The sequence below is a fragment of the Nicotiana tabacum genome, chromosome 17 (genome assembly GCF_000715075.1).
Source record: "Nicotiana tabacum cultivar K326 chromosome 17, ASM71507v2, whole genome shotgun sequence".
Taxonomy (NCBI): Eukaryota; Viridiplantae; Streptophyta; class Magnoliopsida; order Solanales; family Solanaceae; genus Nicotiana; species Nicotiana tabacum.
Window position 1 is genome coordinate 88,934,734 of NC_134096.1, and position 18,086 is coordinate 88,952,819.

At 34.7% G+C, this 18,086-nt stretch overlaps 2 protein-coding genes across 3 annotated transcripts; one reads left to right on the forward strand and one right to left on the reverse strand.

Annotated features, from left to right (window-relative positions):
• Positions 1–6,192: 6,192 nt before the first annotated feature.
• Positions 6,193–8,028, forward strand: LOC107828040 (uncharacterized). The gene is made up of 3 exons (XM_016655287.2): positions 6,193–6,329; positions 6,599–6,810; positions 7,374–8,028. Exons 2-3 carry the CDS (start codon positions 6,618–6,620, stop codon positions 7,712–7,714), a joined length of 534 nt encoding a protein of 177 aa, XP_016510773.1. The 5' UTR covers positions 6,193–6,329; positions 6,599–6,617; the 3' UTR covers positions 7,715–8,028.
• A 468-nt stretch (positions 8,029–8,496) lies between these two features.
• LOC107828041 (actin-related protein 2) lies at positions 8,497–14,976 on the reverse strand. Of its 2 annotated transcripts, none has more exons than XR_012701316.1 (15): positions 14,779–14,976; positions 13,742–13,852; positions 13,209–13,343; positions 12,989–13,060; positions 12,814–12,892; positions 12,544–12,593; positions 12,175–12,278; positions 12,007–12,075; positions 11,869–11,932; positions 11,687–11,755; positions 11,145–11,228; positions 10,987–11,041; positions 10,427–10,493; positions 9,832–9,915; positions 8,497–8,873 (listed from the first exon to the last, which is right to left on the reverse strand). XR_012701316.1 is itself a non-coding variant. In XM_075234574.1 (15 exons), exons 1-15 carry the CDS (start codon positions 14,818–14,820, stop codon positions 8,793–8,795), a joined length of 1,170 nt encoding a protein of 389 aa, XP_075090675.1. In that variant the 5' UTR covers positions 14,821–14,976; the 3' UTR covers positions 8,497–8,792. The 2 variants fall into 2 exon arrangements, 1 of the variants encoding a protein (XP_075090675.1); XM_075234574.1 differs by having other exon boundaries at positions 10,983–11,041.
• Positions 14,977–18,086: the final 3,110 nt, after the last annotated feature.

The window sequence follows — 18,086 nt, forward strand, 5'->3', positions numbered from 1 at the left end:
TGACTGTGCCTATTTATTATGTGTTGCTTGAGAAAGGATACATATTTAGGTGGTTGTTGAACAACGTCACTCCTAACGTATGTGAGAAATCAATACAGCATGTTTAAAGGTAGGTTTAGAAATAACAAAGCCTTGACGTGGTCATAGTGAGCGGTTCAATAAAGCCAACTAGCGTAGTTCGAGAGAATATGTCTAGTAAATTGTTGTAGTTGCTCGAGAGAGAATTACGATACCTAAAGTGCTCACGATTAGTAGAGAATACATCGGCGAAATTGTTAGGAACATAGCTGGAAGGATTCCGACAATTAGGAAAATCATAACTCTAGACCTCCTTAATTTAGTTTCCAACCTTTTGTCTCGTTAGTTGATAATTTTACCGCTTTCTAGTATTTGCTAGTTAATTCGTTAGAAATATAAATCTCAATCTTTATAATTTAGAAAATTGTTCAAACTTGTCTTCTTAGTGATATTAAAAAGCTATAGCTAAGCCTTAATTCTCTGTGGGATTCGACTTCGAACTCTTAGATCAGATTATATTTGCAGCGACCGCTTATCCTTTTTAGGACTAGAGTTGGGCGTGATTAATTTTCAATAATTGAAAATACATAAAGATAATAATGTCTCTTTCATTTCATGATATATGAATGACCATCAATTACATGATATAAAAAATAAGGAAAGACCATAAATTAGGGCTTCTATCAATAAAAAAGGTCTTGATTTTTAAATTTAATATTTCAGTTCCTTTTTAAAACTTTTGAGTAATTACAAGCTGATTTTTTAGAATTTGGGTATTATATGAATGACTCATTCAGCCCAATTAAGATTGTGTCATCATGAAATGAGATTGAAGAGATACCACAGTCACAAATGCAAAGGCCTCTCAATAAAACTCGTCCCCTAAAGCCAAATTTTAATAAGGGTCTTAATTTTTTTTTTGTCTATAGTATAGTTATCTTGTAAAATATAGTATTAATATTACATTGGTTTCTTTCTTTCTTTCTTTTTCTCTCCAGTGTAGTTATCTTATAAAATATAATCTTAATATTTACATTGGTAAGAAAATTCAAGTTAATAAGATGTTAGCCACTTAATTGCAATTTGTTACCTTGGATTTTATTGTAAAAAAAGTTATTTATCAATATGAAGATTTGAATATCTTAATTCAAAGTTCTAAAATATTTCTATTGTTAAAAAATAGAGTCTTTTTCCATTTTTATAAGGATTTTGTATTTTTTTCTATAAATTTCAATATTGTCTAAGTGAAAATAAGATTGTAAATCCACAATTAAAAATATTTTTGAGAGATCAAAATTTAGGGGGCCTAAAGCAAATACTTTGCTAGCCTCCTCCTTGAGCCACCCATGCACAAATGAGATCACCAAATAACTAAGAATCGTTGATCCGTTATATCACCCAAATGGGGGTGACTAACAAAAACTAAAGCAAGAAAAGGAGAACAAATATAGGAACTTAATTCATACTAGTATAACTTTTTCTAGTAATTTCATAACTGTTACTTATCCATCCTTTTTTTAAAAAGAAATAACAACGTTTAAAAATTATAGTATTAAACATGATAGGTAGCTTTTGCTACCACACAAAACATGCATTAACCTCACCTCCAATGGTATCTAAGGTAGCTTTTGTTATCTTCCAGGATACACTAGGGAGGCTAGTAGTAGCACAACTCCCTCAACTCAGTTGTGAAATGCTCTGCTGATCTTAAAGAAAAAGTTTTACGTATTAGTTTTGTTTGGTAATTAACAAAATTTTAAAGAAACTAAAACTTAGTAGGAGTTAGGCGTAAAACTTGCACGAGGCACCCTATTTGGTCGCTCACATTTAACCTATATCCATTTTTTAAAAAAGTTTTAATTTATACTCGTTTTTTAAACAACTTCAGGCCTCTTTCTCCTTCTCCTTCTCCTCCTTCGTTTTCTTCTTCTCCTTCTTCTTCTTCTTCTTCGGGTGACAATGATTTTATATGATGGTTGTGAACATATTTTAATGTAATTTATGATGTTTTACAATGGTGAGTTGTTATGACGCTTTATTTTTTGTTATTGCTTAGGGTTTCTTCTTCTTCTTTTTCTTAATTGCAAAATGGGTTCATTAGATTTATTGTTGTTTTGACACATTGATGATTGGGATTTGTTCCTGATGATATTTAGAGGTTATGTTTCAAATTTGAGCTCATTTGGAGTAGATTTAAGTATTAAATCGTAAATTGAATAGTTATAATTCTAAAAACAAATTTCTGTTTCCGAGAAATTTGTACTTCAAGCCTATTTGACTTTAAGTATATAAAAATATTGGTTGCACTTCAAACCTTTTGGTCTTAAGTGCATCTGAAGTGCAATTTTTCATTCAGACTTATTAGCCTTAAGTGTAGCAAAACGTTCGTTGCACTTTAGACCTTTTGGCCTTAAGTGCATCTGAAGTGTAAATTTTCACTTCAGACTTATTGGCCTTAAGTGTAGCAAAACGTTTGTTGCACTTCATACCTTTTGGCCTTAAGTGCATCTGAAGTGCAATTTTTCACTTCAGACTTATTGGCCTTAAGTGTAGCAAAACGTTTGTTGCACTTCAGACCTTTTGGCCTTAAGTGCATCTGAAGTGCAATTTTTCACTTCAAACTTATTGGCCTTAAGTGCATGAAATCATTGGTTACATTTCATATCTATTTGGCTTTAAGTGCATCTGAAGTGCAAATTTTTACTTCATACTTATTGGCCTTAAGTGAATGAAAACGTTTGTTGCACTTCAGGCCAAGGCCGGCTCTAACAGTATGGTGGGTAAGGCATGTGCCTTAGACCCCCAATTTTGAGGGGCTCCATTTTTTTAGAAATAATATATATTTTATAGGTATTTAAAAAAATAATATGTAGTAATTTTGAAGTAGACAAGCAACAACTAGTTATTTTGGACTCAAGGTCTTCATTCTTCAAACTTTGTGAATCAGCAATCGAGTAATATCTTTCTAGTATTATTTTTATTTGGTATTTGATATTTCATTAATTTTACTCCATACATATCATTTAAATTTTTTAAAAAAATTTAAATACTTAGGCCTCACATTTGACTTTGGCCTTAGGCCTCAAATGCCCTTGAGCCGCCCCTGCTTCATGCTTATTGGCCTTAAGGACATCTGAAGTGCAATTTTTCACTTCAGACTTATTAGGTTTAAATTCATGAAACCATTGGTTGCACTTCAGGCCTATTTGGCCTTAAGTGCATTTGAAGTGCAATTTTTTCACTTCAAACTAATTTTTTTTAACTTCAAACCCGATAAGTCTGAAGTTGATCGTAAAGTGGGTACACTTGCAAACGTTTTTGCGAAGTGGGTATAGGTTCAATTGTAACCCCAAAACCGGGTATAGATACAAAAACCTCGAGTTAGGCGGGTTTCGCCATGACTCACTATTTAGCCCAGTTAACTCAGCCAATGTCAACCCAAGTAATCTGTAGATGGGTTTCACCAAACTCGACCCAACGACTTCATTTTACAACCTTAGTTGTAACTAACCCAATAAGCGGTCTTACAACTAGCTTGATACCTTGAACATCTATATATATCTATAAAGTTGGGAATTGATAAGCTGATGTGGTATTCTATATGCCCAAGAAACTCAATTATCTTTTTTGTCAATTATTTTGTTTTTTTCTTATTTTTCCTCTTTATTTTGGTTTTTTCCTCATTAACTTTTAATTACTCAGTTAAAGGAGAAGACAGTTTCCAAAAGGTTTCATGTTTCCAAAATGTAACGTTTCAGTTATTAAGGAATGGAAGTTATAGCTCTTCCCCGTTTGATATTCAATCATACATTTATCAAAGATTTGTATAAAGATAGTGAACGTGTAATTTCTATTCAGTTTCCAGTGACTCACTTTTGATATTTATATTGTTTAGTTTCTTCTATGAATAGAACTTTAAGCCTATCTGATTCTTTCTTTTTTGTTTTTTGTTATTTGGTTGCAGAGCCTCTGCCTCTATTTGTCTGTGAGGTTTTCTCAGTTATGGTAGAATCTAAATAGGATGTAAAAGACTACGACGATATGATGGTAAAATTAATGACTCATTGTATTCAAGTCTTTGCGTTATACCCATTTTTGAACTTTTAGTCTTTTCTTATTATAAATGGGTGATGTGATAAACACATTACTTGATCATGCATCTGACTTAACATTGAAAGATAATTTGTTCATTTTTAGTTCTGTACTCATTGTTGTCTAATCATTTTAGGATGTTTCTTTTCTTTCTCAATTATATATACTATATTTTTTGGTGGAAGCGTTTTCTTGGATTGTGAAAGCAATATCTCAATATTCACATGTCTTACAGTATTTATACACTTCAACTTAAAGCATGAACATACCAACTATTTTAAATATGTGGTTATCGCCGGTATGACTTGTATATATATACTTTTGATCTTTCCCCTTACTTTATAATTGTGTATTTAATTATAAGATGTTTAAATAATTTATACGCTCTTTTTCTCCTATAATTTCTTGCGTATTAACATAGTCTTTTTTGCCTTCTATTCGTTTATGAGGAGTTGTTTTTCAAACTAAACACAAATGAGTCGCAAATAATTGGTTTATTATTAAAATTTTCAATTGTGTTTCGAAAATTTTCAAGAGTCCTAATTTCAGTTCCCGTGCCCATTTTGCTTTGAGAAGTTTGAAAATTCCCTATTAAAATCATTAAGTATTCCTTGTAGGAGGAAAAAAATCAATAGGATGGACCATGTGATGACTTAGCATTTTTATAGGACCACAAAAAACTATTTTTTTTCCTCAATTTTGATCTTTTTTTTTGTTTACCTTATTTTAAGAATCTCCAAGTCTCTGAATAAAGTTACTAATTAAGTAACATTTTATACAATAAAATTTTTAGTTATGCACAACAATTATATAGGAATGGAAGCCAAGAGGGGTTATCACCAACTTAACATCCAAGAACAAGCGTTAAAAGAAGAACGCTACATTAATGAGAGTTCTAGAGTGGGAACTAAATAATTCTTGAAAGAGCAATTATATAAATAAGTGGAAGGCATGATTCCAATATCTTACTTTAGATGCTTCTGTCACCACCTATAAATAAAGGTAATCTATTTTAGTTGCGTGCAAGCAAGAAGTGTGAGCACAAAAGTTAAAAATAAGAAAACAGTAAAAGAACGGTTAGAATACGAGCGAGATAATTGAGTGTAAAAAATTAAAAGATCAAAGTTGATTCTTAGTTTGCAATAACAAAATTCAAGTTGCGAACAACTAATTGTGCTCAATATAGGTATGTGCCAATATTTTTTAAACAAATTAATAAGAAAATTCAAATAAAATAAGACAGAGGGATTAACACTTAATAGTATCTATGAACAATGCTAGGACTTATGTTGAGTACATACTTTATTATAAATTGGGTGTTAACTTCTCTTCCTCTATGTCGAGGATGGTCCTTTAAGAACGTTGGGATTATAAATCTACAAAAGGTAAATTATGCTTATATTTGAATTAATTTTTCATATTTATTTGTTCCTATGACTTTGGTTTTTAATTTTTTTATATGTATGCCTCACATTATATTTTAGTTTTTAGTTTGGGTATTATACATCTTTTATTTTATCCATATCAACAAAACTTATCCCATACAAAATATGATTTATTGCGCGAAGCGCAGGCCAATTAACTAGTGGTTAAAATAAAGGTGATGGTCTCATTGCAATATTGAAAATGTTTCGGCTGCTTGTATTTTCATTGGTTCGTCATTGTTTAGACATAACCAACTGACTGAAGGCAGTTTCTATAATTGATGGAAAAGCAAGTAAGAAAAATGTAAGTGCCATGAATGCATTTCTCTACAACAATGAATACATCTACAAAGAAATAAAGAATGAGAAGTCAAACTTACAAGTTACTTACAATAAATGTGAAGTTATGCTTGGCTTAATTCTTTCATCTATGATCGCATGATTCTCAGTAGAAACAATCCTTCACTCAGCCCAGACGATTAATAACAGAGAAAGAAAAGTAGTTGAGATAATAAATAGACAGTAGCAACTAGCAAGAAGTTCAAGAAGCAGCTAGCAGCTTGTTAATTTATATCACGTTAAGAAGCAAGACCATCATAAATTCCAAACATAATTCAAGAAAATGAAAGGTGGGGGACCTATTTATTCCTCTATATATGCATATTGTCTACTTCTTACGTACTATACTCTCTTTCCAACACATCCACCCTTACAAACTTCCAAAAAAAGTTCACATGCTTTGTTTGTTTGTGAATTCTGACTAGCTAGTAACTGCTGCATAGTGCATACAATAAGGTCCGATCCTTGTCTCCCTCTTTCTAACTTTGATCTCTTTTTCATTTCTGTCGTTGGTATTCATTATCCATACACCCACTCTCAAATCTTTTTTTATTATAGAAATTTTCAATAATATTAGCTAGTCTTTTTTTGTGTGTGTGTTTTCTTAACTTATTATAAAATAGGCTAGCTGCTCGATTTACTAGCTTAGAGCTAGGAGGGGATAGCTATTCACATATAAGTAGTTTTATCTGTTGCTATCAGAGTTTTAACTTTTAAAGTCTCAGGTAAGTCTGCGCTTTTGCCATGACTACAACTACTACAGTTTTCCTCTTGGTGATTTCATGCTGCTTCTTGTGGTTGTGTTTACCATTTCCTTTGGATGTTGAGGCTTCATCAGCAGCAAAAGTGGCTAATCCCCAGATCACTGTCATGGGTTTGGTTTACTGTGATATTTGCTCCAATAATTCCTTCTCCAGGCACAGCTACTTCATGCCAGGTACTACAGTCTTCCATACAAGATTTTGGGGGAATTCTTGTATATTCACAAATCCATAACATTTTTTCTTCTGTCTTAACTACTTCATTCTGCATACTGCTACCTAAAATAATCCTTTGGTTAGAGGTGTCAAACGATTGGTTGGGTTATAATTGGACTGGTCAAAACACTAAGTAGTCATGTCTCAACCCGTTTGGATCAAGATGGGTCAAAAAACGGGTCACAACCCAACCCATCCAGCATGAATTAACCTCCATTTTTTTATTTTGCTTTTGAAAAAAGAAACTTGAAAGCTAATGTATTTTTATTAAGTTAAGTTCGTCTAATTATAATAATTCCCGATCTCCAAATTTGATACTTGTGATTTTGTATGTTTGGGTTTGGATTGCATCTATTTTAACCCGTTTTGATCCAATAAGTTGATGGGTCAACCGGGGGGTTCAACCTGTTGGATCAACTCAACAAACGGGTCATAACCCGAACACATTTAAACTTGGACAGGTTACTAAAAATTGGTTGATTAATCGGTTAATGCCATTGATATTGGAATAAACAATGAACAGGTGTAGAAGTTAAGATAGACTGCACCTTCAAAGCAATGTCAGCAAGGACAGCAGAGCTGGTATCAGTGTCAGTCAACAGAACTACCAACAGATATGGTGTTTACAGGTTGGAGATACCATCTGTGGATGGAATAGAGTGTGCTGCAGAGAAAGCAATTGGCAATTCCTGCAGAGCTAGCCTTATTGGAACTTCATCTTCTTCCTGTAATGTACCTGGCTCTACAAGAACCACTACTGATGAAATTACCATCAAATCAAAACAAGCAAATATGTGCATCTATAGTCTCACTGCTCTGAATTTCAGACCTTCTAAGAGAAATGTTGCTCTTTGTGGGAATTAGGAGCCCCAACAACTGAATTTCACTTGGATGGATTCCTTTGTAATTGTTCCATATATGTCTTCTCCTCGTCTTTCACTTTCCAATTTCCCGTTTATAGGGAATAATATGTATAATTCATTTGTCTCCCTTATATTTTCAGTAATCATGTGCCTTGTGCCTCGTCCTCAATTTCTGGTAATCAAATTCTTGCATCACACTATGCATGTGAATACAAGGAAATGTATTAGAAACAGGCAATAAGTCTTGCTGTTGTTAGCTGGTTAATCAATCTGTTTTCTCTTTGATGGACAAGAAAGAAAGAAGGTTTATCTTTGTGTCGTGTTCCTCTTTGGACATGAGAATCTCATTTTATCTTTTAGTCGAATTACAACTCTCTAACCTGATATTCGAACAGCAGAGCACAGGTGTGAGCTGCCAGTAAGATAAATGTTTGTCATTCTACACCATTACAACTTTCCAATTTATATTCCATCTAATATCTTTAAGTAATGTAACCAACAGATCTTCAGCCATTCCATTACAAATTTAAGATTGACTTAATAAGTGTTCGAAACACAACTAGTGCCCTTCTCCCTATGCTACAACAAGGAATATAAAGTGAATATCTGGAAAGGAAGTTAACAAGAACAGATCCACAAACAACAAATGTACCTCAACCTGCAGCACATTAGAGAATTAGCTCACAATCTCTTCTGACCACACCAGATTACACGATGAGCTGCTTATGTTTCTGCTCACATTTAATGAACTTCACACAAAAGGGGTCAGCAGGGAATCAAAAGTGGTTCCAATTAGCAATCTTTTATTTCAATATCGACTGTACAAATTTAAGCCTTAAAGAATCCCCCGCTCAACTCAGATAAACTGCAGATGCAGTAAAAAAAAATTCAAATATGACATTTTTCCGGTTAACTTTAGAGAATTTTGGAGGTAAATACAGTATAAGAGCTTCTTCATTGAATGCCAGTCATTGCGACCATGATACGTCAACCAATTTTCAGCATGCCTTGATCTGTAAATTCCAAGCTTTTCTTTGTAAAGATAGCAAAAGCTTAAACAAGTGATGGACATGTAAAAATCACGCCTGGCCACACTTGCTTAAGCAAGCAACTCCCTCTTCTAAATAATCTTGTCTATTGATCCAAAACTCAGGGGCATCCTGCAGAAATTACTCGATAATTCAATATTTCCTTTCACATCATAATGTTTCTTTCAATTGAATGCTCTTCAGTTAGGGTGCATAGTGACTCAGTGAAACTATTTTCTTTTTTGACATAACGAGGAAAAAACTATAATGCTCAAAGAGAGACGAATGCCATTCTACAGATGATTTCAAGATGAACAAGGATCCTGACTAGAATAGAAGGATAGCATGAATCGTTTACAGACATGAAATACATCAGCCACAATGATTTGTTTGGACTCAATAAACATATAACCTCGTTTACTTTTTGCCAAATGATATGCTCTTTCATCGTCATTTCAGCAACTATACAGTAAAAACATTTTAGCTACCACATAAAAATTTCTTAACCTGCTGTAATGAGTGGATTATTCAGTAGCATTCAGCCACCGGAATATCTTTCATACACAGATGATTTCATCAATTGCACGAAATGTGTAATAAAAAAGAGATGGATTGGGGCCAAATGCAAAAATATGCATTTTCCTTGCGGCTTGGTTTCGGTTTTTTTGTTATTACTTGCTGTTAGTGCTTCTTTCATCTTTTCTTTAGCTGATGGTCTATCGGAAATAGCCTCTCTGCCCTTCCAGGGTAGGAGTAAGGCTGCGTACATCCTACCTTCCCCAAACCCCACTTGTGGGAATCCACTTGGTTGTTGTTGTTGTTCCTTGCGGCTGAAGTTGATGATTGCCAAGAATGTGGCACATCAAAATAGTACAATCCAACATTTCCGATCCCGAAATCAATTGAAGATGGATACTCAAATCTTGAATGTATGGGAAAGAGTACAGATTGAAAAAGGCTGTATCCCAGGCAACCAACTTACTTTCTTTTCTAATTTTAATTTCCTCTCTTAAATTAAATACTTGTTTATATGCATTGTAATGGAAGGAACAGAGATGGGGCTAGAGAGATGGAAGGAGATAGCATATACCTTCATAATTCCTGCCAGAACCGCACCTCCAAGATACACCATATGCTTTCTTCTTGGTGGATCTTCTATTCGTAAACGCAATTTCTGTTGCGGAAAAGACATAAAATAAAAAATAAAGATAGAAAATTTCAACGAAAACCAAGCAACACATGAAAGAGAGAATATGCTTGTGGCCAATGTAATCAAAGTTCCTAGATATGCTAAACCCTACTCGTCCTGCTCCAACTACTTTCATATCTCCATCTTTTGACTGACTTGACTTTATACCAGAAACCGTCAAGGTACCAATGTGATCAAGGTATTTACTTCAACTACTTCTCCCCACCCCTCGCCCCCACTCCAACCGACTCTGTTTTTTCTTTTTTTGCCCCTTTGGTTTGATGAAAGCTTTTCCCCTATGGCTTTTACCAAGGGGAAAATGATTTCCATGATTAGATATCAAATGCCATTTTATTCAACACTAATTGGTTCCAAATAATCAAATTAGGTTTGTAGGTCAGACAATTCGAATAAAAGCTACTTTGTCGCATAAGCCTGATCCATAAGCTAAAAATCTCAAGAAATGGCAAAATTAACAAAAAAGAGGCAACTGTACCTTCAAACCATCTTTGTTCCCCTTCAAAACAACATCAAGATAGCGGTCCAAAATTTCTTTCTCAAGGCTGTCAGTGTTTGAAAGAAGGAAATAGAAGTGTTATTTAAATAAGAGAGAGAGAGAGAGAGAGAGAGTCTGGGTGGAGGTGCGGCAAGAAAGAGTTCATTCCTTTTATTCGCACAGGAAACATAGGGCTATCATAATAGCAAAAGTAGAGTTTAAGGCAATAAATCACAAAGAGAGATAAATTCTTTCTACGGCAGGGGAGGACTGAGCAAATTTTGATACCGCACATCAAGAGAGTTATCAAAGTCATACAACAAAACAGTTACATAGTTCAAAATCTCTGCCAGAGAGATTGATCAAACATTAGTCTCAGAGAAAATTCAAGGATATACTACGGTTCATAAATTCAAAGAAAGCATTCACACTAGTTAAAAGTTCCTAGAAAAGTGTGATGATAATGTAGCATTTAGAATCAGTCATGCACAATTGCATTACTCGGCAGCTAAGTTCTCAAAGCTCTGTCATAAGAAAGAGTATTTGAGCAAGTTACCGACTAGGTAAGCCAGGATACATAGTACTTCCGCCACTCAAAACAATATGTTGGTAGAGCTGCAAAAAGTTTCAAAGTAATGATTATTATATTAACAATAAGATGGAAGGCAAACAACAACACTACGGGCAAGGAATACAGCAAAATTCAAATTTGAAGTACCATCATCCTGTTATCAATATCCATCTCCTGGATGCAACGAAATACCATGTCAGCCATGCCATCACCTTCAACATCAATAAGATCCTAAAATGGATAATGAAAATAATATTTAGCTTCCTTCCACATACATCAGCCCATCAATTAGAATTCCGGAGAAGCATGGAATAACATATTAAACCATGCAGTTGCAATGTTGCTTCAGTTTGTCTTAAGGACTTCATTAACACTTTATTTGAAACAAATTGATTTGAAGATGATACTCTATTGTTTGCTTTCCTGTTGGAAGGTTGAAAGGCCAAACTAGTTTTACAATAACAGAAGATCCATCAATTTAAAAAGTTGTCAAGATAAAAGATGGTCACTGATTAGGTAACAAGTGCCACATAGCATCCGGCATTATACAGGATTAGCTTTCTTTGGGGGAAAACGCGAATTGCATTTACTCTTCCCCACTATGGGGAACCAGCAAAGCCCGTGCATGTTTATGAAAAGGTATGTTCATGGATTTTGAAAGAGGAAAACAAATGGGAATGCATGCTTACTGGAGTAAAAAGAGCCTCAGGTGCCTGGAACCTTTCTGTGCCAACTTTAAGTACCCTCCCATCTGGAAGCTGAAAAAATAAAAACCTAAACAATGGGTCACTGAATGGCTAAGTTTCTTATGGAAACATGAAGATTTTTATATCCAAGAATTAAGAGCTTATTATGGATGGAGCCTACTCACAGTATAATTCTTAACAAGAATAGTAGTCTCAAGCCCCAACTGATATTCTCTCTTGTAATCGTAACTGCAGTACAGCAAATACCATTACTCGCCAGAAGAAGTCGTAAAGGAATTAAATTATGACACAAGTTATTTCACCTAATGTAGCACAGCTTTTCTTTAATATCCCTGACGGTCTCAAAATCAGCACTCTTATTCATTGCATACCTTCAAAAATTGACTGGCCATCAGAACTCCAGTAATGGTGTAAACTAATCAAATATAGCATGAATTACCACAGCTTATTTCAAATGTGTTGGCAATTACCCTCTTCGAAGTAGCAAATCAACCAGATAAGATGTTATATGGCGCCCTGCAACATTCATTCTTTTTGTGAGGTGAGGGAATGAGTATCCATCAACAACAGGAACCTGCATCAAAGAACTTTCTGATAACATACGGAAGAAAAGTATCTCACAGTTCATGGCAAATACAACTATGTGCTATCAAACTAACAAATAGGTGACGCTGTGTTTATGACCACATTGACCAGAAGCTGCAAGCAGCAATCTTATTTAGTCGGGGAAACCCAAATGGACTCCTCTGATGCAGAAAAACAGCTCATATTTGGCAAAATCAATACGGAACCAAGACCGCCATAGATCGTAAAGCAGCTATGCTAATGGAAAAACTTACAACATGCGTAACTCCATCACCAGAGTCTATGACTAGCCCAGTCAACAAACCTGCATATATTTTAGAACAGCAATGATGAGCAGATCCATCACATATAACCCAAATTAAAGCTAACTATCTAATTAAACCCATTCTTGTAACAAAAATAAGTATTTACTCGACAAAAATTGCAATATCTGGACTCATAGTGGTCCTTTTCACAATAACCAAAAACATGATTTATGCCCAAGAACTCATATATCAAACTTTTCACCAAATGTATAATGGTACCTTGAGCATACAGTGTTAGAACAGCTTGAATTTGGATGAAGACCCCAGCAAAGTTGTACTTCTCAAACATAGTTTCTACCTATAATTCAAGTATATTCTGAGTATTATTTAAAAATCTTTGAGGCAATACAAAAAGGGAATGTATTCTGTGAAAAAGAAAAGCATGAATACAAACCATCTTTTCACGATTTTTCGATGGATTGAGAGGTGGATCTGTCAGCAGAATTTTGCATTCGGTCGGATCTACCTTCAACAGCAGAATGAAATGAAAGTTTTTTCAGTTAATCATGAACTAGCCATACGCCAAGTATTGTAAAAAAAAAAAAAAAAAATAGCAAGCAAAAGTTAAACCAATAAATGATCTTCACAGGGAAGTTAACAGTAGAGAAAGCTACCTTCAGTTCGTTGAAAAATGCATGATCCCACACATGCCCCATATCATCCCAGTTTTGCACAATTCCATTGTTGACAGGATATGATATATCCAACTGATGCCGCAACTTCAAGCAATCATCTCCCACAATAGTATCCTAGAGAAACAGTGTAAAAGAGTTACGTATTCATCAAGAAGTCTGTGAGTCGAGTTACAGAGCTCAATAGTGAAAATGCAGAGCATATAAGAGAAGGATATAAGAAAGAAAAAATATGACGAGAAGATTTCCAACGTCCTGGTTGCAAGACAGACGAATAAATAAAGAATCCAGGAATATACAATATAAGCATTATTCTAACAATCCCTGAGGTGTTCTGGGAACAAAAATAAGAGTAAACCTTCATTTCACAAGAAGTAGTTATATCATCTAGTTTAGCATGGAACTGCTGAAGCCTAGATTTTCTTTCTCCAAGAAGAACTTCCTAGTTGTCTATAAATGCAAGTGAACTCTTTCACATTATCCGTTTTAGAGTAAGGATAAAGAGAGACGTTTACCTTCAAGTCTTGTTCCATAAGAGATTCTTCATATCTTAGCATTGGCCTCCCCACAACACAAGGGAATACAGATGTGGGAAAATTCTCACCCGCAAAGCCACACTTGACATACTGCATTTAGACATCAAAATAGTTTAATAAATGTATTCGATCTCCTAGCACCACCACCAGCCCCAAAGAAAATGCTAAAAAAAAAAGGCAAAGGCAATAGCTAGAAGCATCTTATGCTTCAGCAAAAGCTCGGTATAAGTTCTCTTTCACTTCATAAATCAGAGAAGCAGGTTCCCCTAGGAAAGGATGCTTGATTAGATAGGATGATGGTTTCCGTAAACTACACATTTAAGTCAAAGCTTGCATCTTGTGAAGGAACTGACTGACAGAGATTTGGTTTTCAAGAATGATAGTTCCAAAAAGGAAATAAAACCGAAAGTAGCTTCACAAACAAAAAATAATTTCGTTGAGAACACCACATAAGTCCAAGTTCAATGAATTAATGCATTTGATCATGCCAGACATAAACCAAAGTTTCTTTCTCATTTTCTGATAAATCAAAAGTATACTTTATTGTGTTGGGATGAAATGCATCTCAATATAGAGGACTCATGTAGCACACACCCCTAGTGTGGGATTGTAGCACAACCAACTAGTATGGGACTGAAGCGTAGTTGATTAAACTGAATTTACAAGAAAATCAAAGGAACTTTTATTGATATCACACATCGATAGTTTAACCTTCACAAAATAAGAAATTAACTCTAGTTAACGGATCCTGGTTTAAGCATCTCAGGCACAGATAAGTGAGACATTTCAGTTCCTGTAGGCGTCCTTAGCTGCTTTTTCAGAAGTATATATGCACACGTAGAGAGTCACCAAGTTTATTTGCATTTTCCCTAATCTACTAAGAAAATATTGCAAAATTTCTTCTATTAAAGCCTTGGATAAAAATTCAGTTTCGTTTGACAAATGCGCGATCTTCAGATGAATTAGAACTCTACTACACCAAATAAAAAGGCAATGTGAAAGAGCAAAGACAATACCCCGGTGCCGTTGTCGCAAACGACGACGTTCCTACTGTCCATCTTGTAGCTATTCAGCTGGATCAATCATGGACTCGATTTTCCTTCCAAGTTTTTTGTGCTTGCGCTAACAGCAAAGATCAAAGCTTTTAGTTGGTAATGGTCATGGACTTGCTCCGGCTACCGGAAGTTAAAAAATATTTTTCGTTTGAGTCCTCCAATTTGGTAATTTTGTACTTTTTACCTCTTTGGTGAACTTTCCTGCATAATCAATCCCTTCAATTATGTTTATTACTATAAATTTGTCTAATTATCCGCTCAAAATTTTACTCCCTCCGTTCACTTTTACTTGGCAGGTATACTAAAAATAAATTTTTATTTTTACCTGTCACTTTACGCATATCAAGAGAAAGAGAAAGAGCACACAATTTGTTTTCTTTGTTTTACCCTTAATTCATTGACCAACATTTTTAAAATAAATAATGGTCAATTGTAGCTTTTCAATGCTCAATATTGAAATTCACAAAGAACTCTTCATTATTATCCTTAGCTAAACACAAAAATCCACTAATGGTGACATGCATGCTGAAAATAAAAGAAAATAGAGATTTTGCGAAACTTACCTTTGGTGACATTCGTTCTTTAGGAATGGACATTTTGCACTGCTTTGTTCATGCTGCAAACAAAAAAAAATTGTGAGTTTTAAAAAGTGATGGTCAATTTGTAGCCTTGATGTCTTTGGCAGCTTGGCTTTGTGCCCATCTTTTTTTATGATGATTTCCTGAATACCACGGCTAGCCGCGTGGGACGTAACTTTTTCAACTTTATTTTGACTTTGTGGCATTTCACTTTCGACTTTTTTTCTCAACACTTTCAATTTCGGAGCATTGGAGAACCTTTGGCTTTTCAAACTTTGCCAAAATGGTTAGCCACCTGGGACTTAACCTTTTCAACTTCATTTTGCCCTTGTAGGCACTTTCAATTTGATTTCATCCTTACAAGAGTTTTTGATTTTGATGCATCGGCTGCCATGGCCAGTCGGGGTCAACTTGATGCCCCTACCGAGTCTGGGTACCTCTTGAATATTAGCTTGTATCAAACGAAAGCCCTGTAAACCAGTTTTGCTATCCCTTCTTTGCCTTAGTTTTGGAACAGAGTTAGATCGAAAGGGATTCAAAGAAAAACAAACAATGGAGTGGACAATGAATTTAGAAAAGAGGTATCCCTTTCGGGAGAAGGAAAGAAAGACTTATCTGGAGTACATGCGGACCTCAATGAACATGACATGCCTTTTGGACTGGATGCTTGATATGTGTAAACCGACCGATTCTTAGAAATTCATCACAACTTTTGCCTTGAAACCGATAAACAATGCCTAGGACTGTCAATACCAATGGCTGTGAAGATCATCTTTTTGATCAGTAGTGCCCTTTGCGGGTTTTTACCAGTTAATCTCTCTCATTTCTCTTCTCACCATCGCCTTATAGTGCCATTTGCGGGTTTTCACTAACAAGACTCCTATTTTCATTTTCTCTGCTCGTCATCGCCATATGGTGCCCGTGAGGGTTTTCACCAATAAGACTCTCTCATTTTATTACTTTAATTTTGGTGGCATCTGATCCAAGTGACTGTATCCTCCAATTCTTGAACATTCTCGTTGATTGATCAGAAGGACTTGAAAAGGATTTGGGTAAAAAGGATTTGGATTGAATTAAAACTTTGGAACCTCTCAGGCGAGACCATCGCCGAACCATTGTAACATTTTTCCAATTTTAACTTTTTTGGGGGAATATGAATTTTTATTTTGGTGTGACTGAATCCCAGAGAGAGGCTGCCTACGTATCATTCCGGAATCAAGTCAAACGTAGTTCAAAAAACTTTTTTTTTATTCTCCTTTGTCTTTCTTTTTTTTTTCTTTCTTTTTTCATCAATTTCTTTTTAAATAATAACTTCTAGATTCCAAAGAGGGTAATCAAGAAAGGGGACCGGCTCAACGGTTTTGCAAAGGGTTGATAGTGTTTGGGTAGCGAGAAAGAAAGCCTTCGTCATCCCAATCGGAGCATGTTAAAGTTGTGAAAAAAGGGTCAAACATAATATTTTTTGACCACGTCTGCATTGACAGCTGTCTTAGGGTCATTTCCCTCGATGTCTCCCAAATACAGTGCTTCCTTCGACAATACTCTTCTTATAATGTATGGACCTTTCTAATTTGGAGCAAATTTACCATTGGCTTCTTAATGGTGCGGGAGGATACGTCTTAGGATGAGTTGCCCCAATAAAGTCATCTTTTATTCTCTTGTTATTTGGAGTATTTTTTTTCTTCAGAAGTTATTTGGGAATATGGGTTCAATTATTGAAAATCAATTAATAGGGTTATTGTGGTAAAATTATCATGTCAATCATTGTTTCTTAAGTGGCGTAAAAAGTCAAAAACCAAGTAAAAGTGAACGGAGAAAATACGAATAAGTGATTTTTTAGCCTTTGTCACACCCTTTAAGAAAATACGAACTCCTACAAAAAAAAGATGTATTCACTAAATTACCCTTAATTAATTATTACCTTGACACATTGGGATGTGTAAATAAGGGCAAATTTTGAAAAAAGAAGGAGGAATGCCCTAACCACGATGTTGTGCGTAGAAATCCTCCCTCCATATCATGACCTCTCTATATACAGATATAGGAGCCTTATAAGTCCCCGTACAAATAGAGGCACCTATCAAAAAGATACTTCGAAGGCTTCGGGATCGAGGTCTCATTAGCCGAAGAAAACCCTGGCCAATCCACGTGGCATGTTTAACGAAGCTGAAAAACTTTCTCAAGAACATGGAGAGCGGTAACTCTTTAAATAAAATTAATTCTTTCTTGATTATGTAAAAGAACATTTATTTTGGACCAAAATAAAAGGGCTAAAGGTCACTTATTATGGACCGGATAAAGTAACAAACAAGAAATTGATTTTTGAGAATACTAATGACAAATTAGTTAAAGTTATACAAATCTAATGTTTCTAGGATATTATGTTTTTATCAATTCAGTACTTCACATATCTTTTCCATAAAAATATTTATAGAAAAATCCTTAAACTCTTCATGTGTAAGTCTGTTCATATCCTGTGATGACCCAATATATCATCTTTAAATTTAATAATTACTTCTATGTTAAAAAAATCAAATAGTACCATTCAGCTTTTCTCGACTTGCGTGCGCTGTTCGTAAATTTTTTAAAAAGTGTTTATGTAAAAAATTGGTTAAAATGTGAAATAGTGCTTCAAAACTCATTTGAGTTGACTTCGGTCAACATTTTGAGCAAACGGACCCGGATTAGTAT